At 35.5% G+C, this 18,308-nt stretch overlaps 1 protein-coding gene across 1 annotated transcript in view; it reads right to left on the bottom strand.

The window, feature by feature from the left end:
- The window catches only part of ACTR3 (actin related protein 3), an 83,808-nt gene that overhangs the window by 46,839 nt on the left and 18,661 nt on the right, over positions 1-18,308 (bottom strand). The window contains exons 3-4 of the mRNA XM_042780504.1: positions 9,674-9,729; positions 5,889-6,013 (exon numbers count right to left, since the gene is read on the bottom strand). Of these exons, the coding sequence (XP_042636438.1) occupies positions 5,889-6,013; positions 9,674-9,729 (181 nt within the window). The remainder of the gene's footprint in view (positions 1-5,888; positions 6,014-9,673; positions 9,730-18,308) is intronic.

Here is an 18,308-nt window from a genome sequence, read left to right as displayed (position 1 = left end):
GGAAGTGGGAGGGGAGCTGCTGCATTGTAAATTTTAGTCAATGACATGAGACAAAGTACATGTGAACTGCTGTATGAAAAGTGAATTTACTCTGTAAATCTTCACCCAAATCCTAATAAAAAAAAAAAAATCAATCAATCAATAAATATTAAATAATCTACAAAGGCAAACACTGCAGGTATTAATGAGAAATGCATTTATGTCCCAAAAAAGGACTATGGGAAGGGCTATAGAGGATAAGCAAGAGAGAAAAGAATATCAATTGTGGTAGGGATGATGTTAAGTGGACCAGATTCAAGATCTTCAAACAATAAGATTTATGAAAAAGGTCAGAAATATCAATAGATTTCTAGCTTTGAAACCAAGATGGATGGGATGTTATTAACCAAGACAAAAAAGTTTGCCATATTGTGTTGTGTCTTTTCTCAGGGTAAGGAGGGGTGGAATATAATGGATTCTTTTTGGATATGTTATAATCAAAAGCCAGGTAGTAGGTACTTGACAGTAGGTAGCTAGAGATATTGTTAAGAAATTGGAAATAGAGATCTAGGTTGTGGTAGTGAACAAAGGAATGGAGGAATGGATGAGATCACCTAAAGAAAGTCTTTAATTAAGGAGTATGAGAATCAAAAACAGAACCTCTGAGTAATGATAACAACAACAAAACCCACAAAAAGTATAGCTCATGTGAGGAAGAGAACCAACACCACAATCCTATGAAAGTCAAAGAACAGTTCTGAAAAATAAGAAAGACAAATAAAGCAGGATAAAGACTGTTACATACAATCAGGTTAAACAAAGAACCAGCATGTGGTGAGCTTATCAAATCTTTGAGACTAAATAAGAAATTTGGTTTTAAAAGGAAAGTAGGAAATTAAAGCTAAAATGCTGACTCCAAACTAAGCCAAACTCACTGCCATTGAGTAGATTCTGACTTATAGAGATCCCCACTGGGTTCCAAGGCTGTTAAACTTTAAGGAAGCAGACTGCCTTAAGGAAGCAGACTGCCTCATCTTTCTTCCTCAGAGTGGCTGGTTGGTTCAAACCATTAACCTTCTGGTTAACAGCCAAATGTCTTAACCACTACACCATGAGAACTCCTTAAAAGGCTGACAGAAGGTAAGAATAAAGACTGAGAGAAATTTTCTTTTGTTGGTTGGTTGGCAGGTTGGTTGGTTACTGCATTTGGAAGACTTGAAAATGTGTTTAAAAAGACAGTCAGTGGAAAGGAACTCTATCTAGCCTTTCAGCTCATTGATTTTATCACTTTCAATGATTTCTAGTTTCCATTTCCGCCACAGTTTAATCTTATCATCATACCATGTCTAAGTCCCTGAAATGCAGGCAATCACCATTCTTATCCTTCTAGCATACTCTATCATCTCACCACATCTCTTTTGATCACAATTAGACTTCTAGTCCACTGGCTGCTTTAATTATTCCAATCATCAATCACCCCCTATACAATATAGATGTTAAACTACATCCTCTTGACTATTCACATCTCCTTTTGTCATCCCATACCCCAAAACCCAACCGAACACAACCCTACCCTAAACTTCTCTATATCCTGAATCCTGATTGTAATAAAGAAACATAAATAAATGTCTTTATAATCATAATCATTATTCTCAAATAGACTAACCCAATCTAGCCTGGCAAGCCTTTGTTTCTCTACTCTGCTCATCTTTACTCTCCACAATAATTTAAAAATGTTCTCTCTACATCAGACTTGACCTTCTCCCTCTATTCCCTAAGTAGCAGATGATGTCACCACTTATTTCAAAGAGAAAGCAGAAACCAACAATCAAAAATCCAACTTCCCTCTACCAAATCTATAAAACTACTGATTCCACTTACTATTTTTTCTCTTTCACTTCTACTATGAGATGCTCCAAGTATCAATTCATTAATCTTTCCTCTTTATTCCATTCTACCAGCTTTCTCAGAGACCTTGCAATATTGATTATGCTCTATCTTTCGAGGTAATTTACTCTCTCTAATGGTTCTTTCACATTAGCATTTAAACATCTCTTCGACCTTAACCCTACAACCTAACTATCTCTTCATCTGTCTCTCTCTCTGCAAATCACAGCCAAACCTCAATGAACAGTTGTCCTACTGTCATTTGTTCTTCACCTACCATTCACAAACTACCTTACTTTAATGCAGTCCTTCTACTCTTCCAGGAGCTCTGGTAGCACAGCGCCTAAGGCACGTGACTGCTAACCAGGAGGCTGGCGGTTCAACCCCCCAGCCACTCCTCAGAAGGAAGACTGGGCAATCTACTTCTGTAGTGATACTGCCTTGGAAACCCAAGGAGGGGTCGCTATGAGCCAGGTCTGACTTGATGGCACATAAAAACAACAACAATTACTACTCTCCCAAAACTGTTCTCACTAAATATTCTCCTTATAGCTAAAGACAGCAAATAATCTATGGGCTCTAGCTTACTTGATATTTTAACAGCATTCCAGTTTATCATTCCTCTCTGTTTACATCTATGTCTGTAACCATGCCCTTCTTACTCTCCTTTGCAGGCTTTATTTATCTCCTCTACCAAACTTCAATGGTATATTGCTTAGGATCTGTCTGATGCCTTGTCTCATGCTATACATTTCCCTAGGTAATTTTATCTACTACAGAGGTAACTGGTATCTTCTAAATCTCCAGCTCAGTTCTTACTTCTAAGAGCCAAGATCCATATATTTTATTATTTAACAGTTACTCAGATGTCTAAAGACACTTCAAATGTAACAGGTTCAAAACTAAACTTATCTTCTCCCTAAACCACACCAAGCAAAAGTGTTTGTCCTTTAATGTTCTCAATATTGTTAATGAAACTACTGAGGAAATGGGAATTATCCTCCATTACCAAACCAAAAATCAACCAAACTCACTGCTGTTGACTCGGATCCGACTCATAGTGACCCCTCCTTGGGTTTCCGAGGCAGTATCACTACGGATGTAGATTGCCCAACCTTCCTTCAGAGGAGTGGCTGGTGGGTTTGAACCACCAGCCTTCTTCTGGTCAGCAGTCAAATGCCTTACGCACTATGCCACCAGAGCTCCTTCCTCCATTACTACTTCTAGTTTATCACCAATATTTCCTGAATCTTCCCTGTTTCTCATTAAACATCCACTTCTTTATTCTTGTTTTTTTTCAAAAAAGAAAAAGTAATCTTGCATCTAATAAGACCATAAAAAGAGCAAATAAAGGAATTAGAGGGTCATATTAAATGACACAATAAGGATGTAATTATTAGAATCCAGAATATGGAAAGTTTCACATGACAAATAACCAGGTTTTTTCAAATAAATGGTAAGAAAAAAAGGAAATAAAATACAAGGAAAAGAATCTATATATAGATAAAGAGATTTAAGAGACTTATCAACCAAAACCAAGGAGTCATCTGGTTTGGATGTTGATTCAAACAGAGTAACCAATATAGGAAACAGGGAAAGCAAGATATTAGATGATACTGTTACATTGTACACTGCTTTTAAGTATGGTATTTCTCTTTTAAAAAGTCCTTATTTTTAAAAGGTAAGTATGTGTAGATGAAGTTACATTTGGATTTACTTTAAAATAATCCAGTAGGGAGGAGAGGAGTACAGATAAAACAAGACTGGGCATAAACTGACAATTGCTGAAGCTGTGTGATAAGCACAAGGAGCCCATTATATTTTTTTTTCTCTACTTCTGTATATAAAATTTCTATAATAAATATTAAATGTGTGTGTGTGTGTGTGTGCCCGTACACACACACGTTTCTGCTTCTATCCCTACTGTTAGTACTGTAGAAAAAAAAAAAAACACTAATATTCCTTGCCTTAGCTATTATATTAATTAACTATCTGGTCTTTCTAGAATCATGTTTGCCTTCCCCCCAAATAATTTCAGTGTCAATGCAACTGGAGTAATCATTTCAAGATGATAAAAAAACAGCCAATACACATTGAGCATTTATTATGTTCAAACCTGTAAAAATATCTTCATATGCATTATCTCAGTAGGCCCCACAAGTAGTATCTCCATTTCACAAATGAAGAAATTGAACCCCAGAGAGGTTAAGTCACTTGGATGATAACACAAAACTAGAAAGTACCAGAATCAGAACTCAAGTCCAAGTAGTTAGATACCAGTATTTGTGCTTTCAATCTTTAGAAATCATTCCTCAATTTAAACTCACTAATGCTTATATGATATATAAATAATGCCTATATGATAAAGTTCAAATTCTTTAGGAAAGCCTAATAACACTTTTCATGATCTTATCCTAGCCATCCAGCCTCCTCACATTTTCCCTTCTCATTCTATGTGCTCCTGAATGTTGTTTCTCTGCCTAAAATCAACTTGCTTATATACTTCGCTCTGCTAACTCCTATTTTATTCCTTAAGCCTCAAGCATAATGATTTTGTCCTCAAGGACTTTCCTAAATACCCATGCTAGGCTAGCTACTCTTGCAATATATTCTCAAAGGATCCTTTTCCTAACCCCCATCACATTTATAACTATTTCTTCAATGCCTTCCTTTCTATCACATTCTAACAGTCTTGAAGTCAAGAAAGCTATCTTTTTCATTTACCACTATACCCTCAGCACTTAAGGCTTTTACACATGGTAGCTGTTCAATAAACAATAAATTATGAGAGAAGGAAAGGAAGAAGAAAAAGAGGTACAAAGAAGAAAATTTGCAAATTGGGCAAAATCAACCTCTAAAAATTATATGATAAAGGTCAGAATAGGGCTTGCCTTTGTGTAGGAAGGTGGTGACTGTGGGAACAGAAATAAGGAAAGCTTCTGGGTTACAAGATTTGTTCTTTATCTTGAATTTTTATGATTATAGTCATAATTCTTCAAATGACATACTAAAGACCTGCATACTTTACTATACACACAATTCTTGGGTACGAATGAGATACGTCACTAACTCTGTTTTTAACAATTTGTAGGTAAGTTGGAACAGGTGGATATAGTTCTTATTTAGCCTTACTAAATTTACTAGTGCAAAAAAAAGGTTCAAAGATGCAAATGCAGTAAATGAAGGCAACTGTAATGAAGAATTTGTTGCACTTGAGGGAAAATGTGCATACTATTAAAGGGCAAGTAGGAGTTGTACGTTAAGTCAGAAGTAACGTAGCGACAGCCTGTATATAAGTTATATCTTAATAAAAAGGGAGGGGGAGAGACAGGAGTATTTTGTGTGATGCCTTGTCACATGCTATACATTTTCCTAGGTAATTTTATCTGCTCCAGAGGTAACTAAAACCAAAACCAAAACCAAACCCACTGCTGTTGAGTCGAATCCAACTCATAGCGACCCCTCCTTGGGTTTCCAAGGCAGTATCACTACAGAAGTAGATTGCCCAACCTTCCTTACAAGAGACCAGAGGTAACTGGTATCTTCCAACTCTCCAGCTCTATTCTTACTTCTAAGAGCCAAGATCCATATATTTGACTGTTTAACAGTTACTCAGATGTCTAAGACACTTTAAATATAACAGGTTCAAAACTAAACTTACCTTCTCCTCTCTAAACCACACCAAACAAAAGGAGAGAAACGGTGTAGGCTTTAACAAATATAGGAGAGAAATGCTCTAGATGTGACAATGTGGAGGTAAGAAAAAGTCAATCCATCATGGGCTCTGAGACCCAACGAGTGTAGTAAAGTAAATACAGATCACTTGAATAGGCTAAAATTTTCCTCTAGAGGGGAAAGGAAAAAGTAGAGTTAAAGCAAGGTTAGGAAGAGGACCATCAAGAAGAAATTCCTACTGTGACAAGTTTGAGGGTATTAAGCCTACAATTGAGTGAAATTCACAACACTGATTTTTTATTTTTTAAGAAAATTTGTATTTATTCATACAAATCATAAAAACATACCTTTGTAGCATACGTAGGTTTTTCTATTGCTTCATCACCAATGAAGAAGTCTAGGTCATCAACACCTTTCATTACCCTCCTTTGAGCTTGATCACCCACTTTTGCTGATTCCTTAATAGCAATACCTTTAAAATAAAATCACAACATGTAAAAAATTTAATTCTCTTCAAATGAGACAAACGTTTATATTTTTTTCATTATAAAGTATTATGAAACAAAACATGACCTAGCATATTTAACCTGTCACACTAATATACAAAGGGCAAAAGAGAGGTGTGACAAAATTCATTTTAACACAATGAAATCTCAATTGTCATTCAGGGACAAGGCTTCAAATGTGACAAGCTAAAAAGAATACACCTATGGGAATGTTTTAGTTATACTTTAAAATCTATATAAGATCTATTTTGATACAATCAGAAAGGGAAAAGTGAAAAACACTAATGAATATAAAAAGAAAAACCAACAAGAGAACTTTTAAAAAGCATTTACGTTTTCCATCTTATTTGCGCTATTATGGTTTAGTAATTTAAATTTAAGATTGGCATAGAATTTTGCTAAACTTTAATCCTATATACAACATGACATCTCAAATCATGTACGTAAAACACACAACAATCTCATTAAATAATTTCAGAAATCCAGCATTTAGTTCTAGAGCTAAAACTTACTTGTTATATACTTAAGTTATAAATTTCTAAATCCTTCAAGTTAAGCAGTCCTTCACACAAAATAACTTCTATCTGAATGCTCTTAAATTGACCTGACATCTAACCGTCATTTAATAATAGTTATATCCTTAATGAAGTAGGTAGAGAATAATGAAAGGAAAAAAAAAAATCCTACATCTAGTCAACTTCTAAATTTGATTCTGTGTATGTGTGTGTGGGGGGGGGTGGATACAGTTGATCCTTGAATAACATGGGTCAGGAGTTAAGGGCACCATGCCACACAGTTAAAAATCTGTGTATAATTTTTGATTCCCCAAAAACCTAACTAGTAATAGCATGGTGTTGACCAGAAGCTTTACCTATAACATAAAACAGTCAATTAACAAAGTTCTTGCCAAACAGTTATTAGATTTTCACACAATGACAGTCACACACACACACAACAGGTAAGTTTATTAACTGTAATGGCATGATTATTATTGATTATTCACTATGTGGAAGTGGATCATCATAAAGGTCTTCATCCTCACCATATTCACATTTTTTAGGTTGAGGAAGAGGAGAAGGAAGAGGAGGGGTTGGTATGCAGTCCTGTGGCAGAGGTGGAAGAAGTGGAGGAGATAGAAGAGGAGGCAGGCATATTCAGTATAACTTTACAGAAGGCACTTGACTGCTAACTGAAGGCTGGTGGTTCAAACCCACCAGGCACTCCTAGGAAGGAAGGTTGGGCAATTTACTTCTGTAGTGATACCTCCTCAGAAACCTAAGGAGGAGTAGCTATGAGTCAGATTCAACTTCACATCAGTGTGTTGCGTTGTTTTTGCCTTAACAGACTAACCAATATGAAAGAAACCATGTTAAGTTGCATGTGCTTAAGATAAAACAAACTTTTTTGAAGTAACATACAAAAACGACAAACAATGCTTTGATTAAATCTATGTGTACATTGACAGAAATGAAATAGAAATAGCTACATTTATTGTGAACTTATGAAGTGCTAACAATGCTAAGCATTCTACATACAGTATTTCACTGATTGCTCACAATCCTTAACTAGATATTTCAATTACATCCATTTTGTAAATTTAGCACCAATGTTAAAGTAATTCAACATTTAGTCAAAATTACTAAAATAAATATAAAATAAAATAATTTTGCGAACTCCAGTATCACTTAAGAAAACAGTCCCTAAAAGAAAGGTAGTTCTCAATTATAGTTAGTACCATCTAGACAGAAGGCTGGCGGTTCAAACCCACCAGCCACTCCTCAGAAGGAAAGGTTGGGCAATCTACTTCCGTAGTAATACTGCCTTGGAAACCCAAGGAGGGGTCGCTATGAGTTGGGTCTGACTTGATGGAATATAACAACAACAAGACAAAAATCAGTTAATATCAAGTCAATTCCAAATCATGGAGATCGATGTGCTTCAGAGTAGCACTGTGCTCTGGAAGAGTTTTTAGAAGCAGACCACAAGGTCCTTCTTCCGAAGTATGCCTCCGGTGGGTTCAAACTGCCAATATTGTGGTTAGTAGTCAAGCAAATTAACCAGTTGCACCACCACCCAGTGACTACTCTCCAACCACGAAATGTGTATGTGTGTATTTGTGTGTGTGTGTGTGTACACACATACAAAACTTTTCTTCTGAAGAAAATTCTGGGAAAAGGTACAACAGAAATGAAAATGTCCATATCTGGTGATTAAAAAGAAGGCAATATTAAAACAGGCTGTGTGAAAACATTCTAAAATTGAAAATCTTCTTTCAAATACAACATAGTCAAATATTAGCCAATGGAAGTACCTCTACATTCACGAGCCAACACCTGTCACCAAATTCTCAAACAAGCTATCAATAAATTGATATATGAATGTGGGAGGAAAACTAAACCTGCCTTTCAGTATAGACCACAAATAAGCATAAATGCAGTATAAGGAAAAAAGGCAGTAAGACCACAAAACTAAGACTACTACACCCATATGAATGAGCTATTTTATCAGTATCACCTATAATCCTTTTCAGTGGGAGACCAAGTTCTTACATAATCAATTCCTATAAAAGCATGCCAAAAACTAAGAAGTGCTAAAGTCAAATAGGTTTGTTTCTGAAGAGTGAAAAATACAAAATATTTAAATACACTTCCCCTTTCAGGTCCAATTTTGACAAGTATATTTCTTGTATTACAAACAATTTAATTTTGTTCCTCCTACACAGATGACAAAATAGTTGGCCTGCTTATGTCCAATGAGTGCCCAATACAGTTTTTGGCATGCCCAACAATTTCTACCTTATTTTCAACTTCATGACTTTTGAGACCTAAGCTTCTTTCACTATTTTCTGCATTTTGATTTTTCTATTTTCTTAATTTCATAAAGAATACATAAAATATTCAAACTGTTAAATAAATACTGCTGTAGAAAACTGGCAACACTTTCAAAATTAAGCTTGGAATTAGCACTACCCATCAAAGGCTCAAAAGGTTTGTCATCTGATATGCAAAAGTTTTAAGGAGATTAGAAGTGATACTATTAATGCACAAACGGTAAATTATTTGAAAGTCAAAAGCATAAAAGTATATGCCTATCAAAGACCAGATATACAACCTACGGTAAAATACCCAGTGGGACAGTATTTTTGAAAAACTACCAAAAGACAGCTGATGGTCAGCTAACGTGAGGTTAACAAAAAAAGACAGAACAAAAACACTCTTAAGACATAATGTACAAAAACAGTATAGTTACGGGATATGAGAAAATGGCTGAGGTCAACATCTCAAATGTGAGATGCCACCCTAATTTTAGAACATGAGCACTCATCAAGGATGTCAACAAGCACTGGCTCTGCTGACAATAATCATGTCCACAAACCAAAGGACAGTCTTTGTAGGTGTGTAATGAGGGATAGATTAATTAGTTAAAGCCATATTGTGTCAACAGCAATATCCTCAAAGCATAATTGGAATCAGGAGTTTGGAAATGGGGCTATACCTAGAATTTGGCAAACTATGTTTTTAAAGGAGTTAATATTACAGCGGCAGAACTGATTACCTTTCTTACCTTAATTAGTAGGAAAAAGATCTTTAATTCAGCTCATTTGTGATAAAAAAAAAAATACTTACAGGAAGGGATGATGAACTGTGGTTCTGTATTTCCAGCATAACCTAGTTTTGTATACCTGTAATAAAAATAAAATTTATAAAAGATTAGCAATTATGAATTTAACTTCTAGACTTCCACTCTTACAATTTATTATGAAGTGATATTTCACTGTGGTTAAGTAATATACAAAATTCTACAGTTTTGGTACATGTAAACATCTCTACTTTCAAAATTATATAAAAATTATAAATGCTCATAGCTTTCAACCCAGAAATTCCACTTTAAGGAACTGATCCTACAAGGATACTCATATATGTGTGTAGTTAACATATATACAGGCATTAGCTGCTATCTTGCTTAGAGCAGCAAAAAAATGGAAATATATAAATGTCCATTAAAAGGGAAAAGTTCAATAAACTGCTAAATTTGTACTATGAAATAGTATGCAGCTATAAAAAAGACTGGTGTACTGATACAGAACAGTATCTAAATTGCATTAATTGATTGAACAAAGCATACAAGTATAAAAGAAAAGAAGAGGGGTTGTTGTTATGTGCCGCTGAGTCGTCTCCAACTCACAGCGACCCCTCCGTGGGTTTCCGCGGCAGTAATTACGGAAGGAATCACTACGGGAGTAGATTACCCAATCTTCCTTCCAATGAGTGGCTAGTGGATTTGAACCACCAACCTTCTGGTTAGCAGTCAAATGCCTTAGGCACTGCACCACCAGAGCACCCAAGAAGAGGAGTAAGAACATAAAGTACATTTGATTGTACAGACACAAAATATCTCTGGAAGGGTAAACAAGAAATAGGTTATTTGGATTGTCTCCAGGGAAGAGGATTAAGTTGGTAATAGGGTCTAGAGGGAAATTTTATTGCATATCACTTCATAACATTTGAATGTTTTACTATTCAAAAGTAATTATAATTTTTTAAATATTTTGCCACAGTGAATTTCAGGCTATAGTCTTAACAATAAGAAACTAGTAACAACAACAACGATTAGAAACTAAAAAAGCTGAGATTTTACATACAGTATGTTAGAGGCTACTTGCACACAGCTGGACATTTTTTGGCTAGATGGGAAAAGCTATTAAATATAAGCAGGCTTTAAAGACAATAACAATATTTTAATTAATTCTTAATTTAATAAATCCATATTCAAATCTACTGCTCAAGAGTAAGAAGGTACATTGCTGGGATATTCTTGGATTCTAATAATACCTGCACTAATACTTTTCTACTTAAAAGGGGAAAAAAATCTCTCTTTTGGGGGTATTTTAGACCCAAAACTAAATAAATTCAAGTGAAAGTACCAAATAGCTTAAATCACTATAAATAAGGGGAAAGCATAAACTGTTCAAAATGTGATACTGCTCTAATGATGGAAACCCTTCAGTAGTTCCCCATTGTTCATGTTCTTTTTTTCTGGGGCATGGGACAGGGAGGAATCAAACTTCTTTGCAAAGCACACAAAAACCCTTTAGTAAAAAATTAAAAAAAAAAAAAAAAAAACAACCTTTAATATTTGGCCCCGGACAAACCTCCCTCTACCAGCTGCCCTATTACCATACCAGACTCTACAGCCATAAAAACTCATTACATTCCATGCCACTGAGCCACTATTATTAACACTGTTCCTAGTAAGTAAGGTGTACTGTTTCCATCCCTGATTGCAAGTGTGAAACTCTTACCCACCTTCAAAATTCAGGTTAAGTGTCACCAATTCTGGGAGCTCTGGGCTCTAAGGCATTTGACTACTAACCAGAAGGCTGGCAGTTCAAACCCACCAGCCACTCCTCAGAAGGAAGATTGGGCAATTTACTTCCCTAGTGATACCGCCTCAGAAACCCAAGGAGGGGTCGCTATGAGTGGGCTCCGACTCAAGGGCAGTGAGGAGGAAGAGGAGAGAAGAAAGAAGAGGAGAAGGAGGAGTATCACTAATTCCATATGAAAACTTGCATAATAACCTCCCCAGATAGCTGACTATGCTCTCAAGGGTAAAATAAAATTTAAAAAATAGATCTAGATTGTTCAGAATATTAAATAAGATAACAAGTAAAACATTTAACATAGTATTGGCACATAGTACACACTCAATAGATGTAAATTCCATTTACTATTTACATCCATTCTCTCCAGGCTTTCTGTTCTACCCATAATCAGATAAAGGCCATGCAGATACCAAAACATTAAGTTTATAATGTTTGTATTTAGGATACCAATTATCCCTTGACACATAAACCAATCCTCTGTAAAAGATCCTCAGATTGCAGCTTGCATCTGATATATTTTTATCACCTTTCCACTGTTAAATATCTCTCTATTCTTCCAGTCTCTTTTTAATATAAGTCTTCAAGTATGGGAAAGAAGAAGAAGGGGGAAAAAATAAAACCCTCCAGTAATATACAGAGGCCAGCATGATTAAACAGCTCTTCTGGAGACATTAAAAAATAGAGTAATGCAAATGCACAAAACCACCTTCAACGAGCATGAATAATCTGGTCCCATTGAATTAACTGAAATTAACTATAACCTAGTTTAAGTAATAGAAAAAAGTATTAGTTTAAGACGGTAACAAAGAAAGTACAGGCCATGGCATTGTGAGGATAGAGCCAATGGTGTATTTCATTCCCCAGTGGAACTGAGTATATATGGTATCAAAATAAACACTAGTTTCATACAAGATAGTCTTTCTAAACCACAAAACCCTACTTTATTGGCCAGCATTTAGTGAAAGGATTAATACCAATTACTCCTTCACATGAGCCTTCATATTAATCCCTCCACTTTTATTCTCATTTGTCACCACAGCAGTTCAAGGAGTTACACTCAACAATACCTTGATTCCAATTGTTTACCACCTCTAAGACCCTTCTCCCTAAAAATGCTTCCTAACTCAAAAACTTTCAAATGAAGTTCCGTTACCTATAAGATTAAGCACAAATTTAATACACCCACCAGCCACTCCTCGGAAGGAAGTTTGGGCAATCCTACTTCCGTAGTGATACTGCCTCGGAAACCCAAGGACGGGTCGCTATGAGTCGAGGCAGACTCAATGGCACATGACAACAACAACAACAACAAATCTTATAAATGTGTCCCATCACTTTTGCTTCATGAACCCAGCTCAAGACACATTTCCTTTCTCACATATTATCAGTGCTTACACTACACCATCTCAAAAAAGCTCTCACCAAAATTTAAGACTTCTTCATAAAGACTTTCTTGAGCATTTTAACTATCAGTTACCATTACTTTCAATAAACTCTATGTATGACCCACTCACTAAAAATGTATAGCAGCTTTTTATCCTTATTTTCATGTATGTAAATGCCATTTCCCAAATATACTACTAAACAATTGAAGGAAAGGGCATACTACAGTAGAAACTCTTAAAAAACCTGCATTTAACAGGGAGATAACTCAGAGGGCAGGAATGCACAAGAAAGAAGGACACAGGGAAAAGGTAACCACAGAGAGGAAGTGGGAAGAAAGCTACTGCATTGTGGGGATTGCAATCAATGTCATGAAGCAAAATGTATATTAACTATTGTATAGAGAATTAATTTGCTCTGTAAACATTCACCCAAACCAGACTGTATTTAAAAAAAAAAAAAAAAAAAAAAAACCCTGCAATTTAACCAGCTCATCATATTAATCAATACTCTATTCCCGGACAAAATCAAATTCCCAAGGTTGAGCATATTCAGCAATGAATTACTATCAAAACAAACACCAGAAGAAGACCTAATGAACCTAATAAAATTGTTTTACACAGTCAATACATAATCAGAACAACTAGCCTCTTTCCCGATATAAAAAATTATTCCATATACCACTAGTCTATATGGATGTACCACCGTACACAATTTAATCATTTCTACTGTTTTTAAAGCACCACTGCAAAATAATATTCTAAGTTTTGGGACGATAACAGATAAATATAGTTAACCAACGTTCTACTGCTTTCAATTAAAAATTTAAGTTATTATCTCAAACAAAATAATTTAAAGTCTGATACACGAGAGTTATACAGACCACAAAATTATGGTATTTTTAAGTATCTTGAAAACAATTATTTTCAACAATTTTTAAGAAATATGAGGGGAAACTACTTTGTTTACTTAACTTTAAAAGTTGGTTAGATTCTAAAAATTAATTTCTTTCCTGGCTCAAAAGACTACACTCCAGAAAAGATAGAAAGCTATACCCAGAAATCTGGAAGAGACCTGCTGAGTTACGGCTCAACCCTCAAAAAGTCACATTTTCTCTAGGAGAGAGAAAAAAGTTCTAAATGACAGAAATAAGAATTGCACTTTTAAAAAACACTTTCTTTGTACAAGCAATAAACTTTAAAAATGTAAAGAGCTTTGATAATGCTCAAAAAAAAAAATCACTATAGTCAAAAGTTTAGAAACCAGAATAGGACTATAAAACTCTCACATTTTAAACAGTCATTTTAATGCTTATGTAAAAAAACATATTAATGCTCATATATAAGCAAAGATGGGGAGCACGTGTATGTGGGGCAAGGAGGAGACATGAGAGAAAAGGAGTATAGGAAGACCTAAAGGAACTGCTCGGTGAAGTCTACAAGGATGAGCTAGGGCAGTATTCCCCACACTTTCATATCAATGCTCACAGAAAATGGCAAGATTTAAAGAGCACACTGGAGTAAATTATATGGCCATCATCCCCTGCATTTTCCCATAACTCACTCCCAAGGAGATGCCACGCTCCACATACACTTAAGAATACTATAGTACTCCCAGAAATTCCATAATGTTACCACAGCTCCATCTGTTGCAGCTACTACCTGAGTAAACACAGTATAAAGGTAGTATGCCTTGAAGTTGGCTATTATACCCTGACCTACAGGCGGATCACAGCTGTCTTAGTGGAAGGTAGAATACCACTTTCAAATCTTGATTTAGATCATCTACGTAAGGAGGACTTCCTTTGACATATTATCAAGCAGCAGCAGAATCTTGAAAGGAATGCACTTCTCAAAGTACTAAGTTGTCCACTTCTGGGATGAAACAATTTAAAAACCAGTCATTGAATGACACTATTGTTATCCAGACCTTCAAGTTATTCTTGTACTTAGATAGGTAGCTCATTTTTGTCAATGCTTTTGAATTTTGGGGGATGTTCAGATGATAAAGAAGTAAATGTTTTAATTTAAATCCGGCAGGAATAAAAAATTTAAAACTTCTGTTTATCAAGAACTTACCAAAAAACACGAAAAGGCAAGCGAATGACTGGCAGACTGTCTTCAGAAACTATATATCCAACAAAAATCTATTAACCAAAATATATGCAAAATTTTGACAACTTCACAACAAAAACTCAAAACAACCCAATCATAAAATGGGCAAGAAACCTGACTAGATATTTCATCAAACAGGTCATTCATATGGTCAGTAGCCAAACACATGAAAAGATGCCCAACATCAATAGCCATCAGAGAGATGCAAATCAAAGCCACAATCAGATACGTTTTCACCCCCACTAGGATGGCTAAAGTAAAAAAAAAAAAAAGTTTGCAAAGATGTGGGGAAATTAGAACCCTTACTCATTCCTAGCAGGAATGCAAAACTGTACAACCCTTGTGGAAAAAAGTATAGTGGTTCCTCAAAAAAAAAAAAAAAAAAAAAGAACTACCACAGGACCCAACAATTACACTCCTAGGTATATACACAAAAGATTTGAAAGCAGAGAGTCAAACAAAAACTTGTACAACTTGTACAAGTGCTCACTGCATCACAATTCACAATAGCCAAAATGTGGAAACAACCTAAATGCCCATCAACAGAAGAATGGATAAACAAAATGGGATACACACAATGGCATACTACTCAGCCAAGACAAATGAAATCTTGCCTTGATATATGCTACAATAAGTATGGAGCTGAAAAACATTATGCTGAGTGAAACACCTCAACCACAAAAGAGTATTGTATGACCTCATTTATATAAAAAAACCATGAAAAGGAATGTATAAAGTTTATTAGTGGTTACTAGAGAAAAGAGGGAAAGGGAAAGGAGAGGTCACTACACTTATTAAGGCTGGGGTTATACAGTTGATTATTGTCATTGCTGTCAGTGAGCTGGACATCTGTAAAAAGTTGAATTGGCAAAAGCTGTGTGCTAGATACATTTACTAGCAATGACAAAAAAGAAAAGAATAGCTGTTTATCATGACTTTACCAAAAATGTGAAAAGGGAAGCTAATCACTGGCAGACCATCTTCAGAAACCATATATCCAACAAAATTCCAAAAACTTCATGTGATCTAGAGTGCCTCAGTTTGGAGGTTCAGGGTAATGGTTTCATTAGACATACAACTAACTGGTCTAATAATGTATCTAGTGCTTCAGTTCTGCCTCCTACTTCTTTGTATAGCACCTTGGGTCTTAAAAACTTGCTGGCAACCATCCAAGGCACAAAAATTAGTCTCTATTCAACTGCAACAAAAGAGGAAGGAGGAGAGTCAGGAAAAAGAAGAGAAAATGAAATGTGTAGCTAATTGCCTCCATAAACATCTACCTCCTTTGCTATAACACTAGAAGAATTAGATGATGCCCAGCTATCAATACTGAACACTTTGATCAAACATATCATAGAAGAATCTTGATCTAAACGGGGACAATTAAAATAGAATCTCAAACTCTCATAGACTCTAGCCTTTCTGGAGCCAAGAGACTGGATGAACCCCTAAAACTATTGCCCTGAGATAATCTTTAAATCTTAATTTTAAAATGCCCCTTTAAGTATTCTTAAAGCAAACAACAATTTAGCTTGGAGCTCTAGTGGCGAAATGCCTAAGGCATTTGACTGCTAACCAGAAAGCTTGCAGTTCATACCCACCAACCACTCCCTGCAAGGAAGACTGGACAAAACTACTTCCATAAAGATTTACAGCCTCAGAAACCCAAAGGGGCACTATGAGTCAGAATTGACTCGATTGCATTGAGTTTGGATTTGTTTGAGTAAAAAAGTGATTGCCTTAAGGATACGCTCTTTTTAAGAACTATCTATACGGGATCAAGTTGACAACAGCAATGCAACACATGATTTAGGAAGCTTAGCAAGCAGTGAGTTTATGTTAACAGGGAAGGGACAATATAGAAAAGGAGAATGAGAATGGTTGCACAACTTGAAGAATGTAATTAATGTCACTGAAATACATGTAGAAACTGGTGAACTGGTGTATTTTGCTGTGTATACTCTCAACAACAATGAAATAAAGTCCAAAAACTAAAGAGATAAAATGAATATGATAAACCATTGAAAAAAATCAGTAGGTAGTAATGCTGATAACTACAGTTGTCGTGTACTTTTCTGAAAGAAAGAATTCCATTTATGGGAAGAACTCTTACAATGCAAAAACATTAGCATCTTTTATGTTATATATGAATGCTTGACAATGAATAAGGAAGATCAATGAAGAACTGATACATCTTAATTATGGTGTTGCTGAAGACTATTAAATATACCATGGACGACCACAAGAACAAACATATCTATCTTGGAAAAAGTACAGCCAGAATGCTCCATCCTCACTTGATGGAGATATTTTCCCTCACATACTTTGGACATGTTATCACAAGGGTCTAATTCCCTGAAGAAGGAAGGGCATCATGCTTGGTAAAGTAAAGGTTCACTGAAAAAGAGGAAGACACTTAATGAGAGGGACTGACACTGTGGCTGCAACAATGGGCTCAAACAAAGTAACCATTATGAGGCTGGTGCAGGACAGGGCAGTGTTTCATTCTGTTGCACACAGAGTTACTATGAGTCAGAACTGACCTGACAGCACCTAACATGTTGGGTATCATTTTTAATTTCGTAAATTTAAATAGGTACTTATTAAAAGCACGTAGTTAACAGAAGAGTACCTTTACTTAATACAACAGTTTGTATTTCTTTTGGCTTTGAAAAACAATGAAGCTATTTGAAGACATCAATAGGTCACTGAACCAGTAAGTAGAAAAATATCTAAAAAAGACAAAAATTACATTTCACAAATGAGCTGGAATAAAAAGCTATGTAACAATCATGCCAGAAAAGGAAAACATGTATTATAATTATTATACTGATTAATACAGTGAAAAAACCTGCAGCCTTGATAAAGGAGGAATGGCAGTAGGATTTCAACTTTCAATGTTTCAATAATTTTAAACCATATAACAAAACAAGTACATCCTAAATAAATATACAATAATATTCATGAGTGGTTACCAGGGATGGGGGTAGGGAGGGGGATTCACTCTCTACATTTTAAAACAAAACAAAAAAAAGTTGCCCTCAAATAGATCCTGACTCATAGCAAACCTATGGTTGCTATGAGTCTCTAGATAGTAGACGCCTGTTATTTTTGCATATGGGAAAGGTATCAGGGAATGAGGATGTAGGGTATACTGCCTAAAACAGATAAACTATGTCAATAAACAGTACACAAGAAAAAAAGGACCTGTTGGTAATTGCTATGTCATATATAATTTTGAAACAACAGCAAAAACAATAAAAAAATGTGTGATTATATATGTATTTGGGAGCTCTGGTAGCATAGTGGCTAAGACACTTGCCTGCTAACCAGACGGCTGGCGGTTCAAGCCCACCAGCCACTCCTCGGAAGGAAGGTTGG

This window comes from Orycteropus afer, unplaced genomic scaffold (assembly GCF_000298275.1).
Source record: "Orycteropus afer afer isolate SDZICR_OR568_19922 unplaced genomic scaffold, OryAfe1.0 scaffold00004, whole genome shotgun sequence".
NCBI lineage: Eukaryota > Metazoa > Chordata > Mammalia > Tubulidentata > Orycteropodidae > Orycteropus > Orycteropus afer.
The sequence above is the reverse complement of the archived record's forward strand: the minus strand, read 5'-3'. Positions and strand labels throughout refer to the sequence as shown.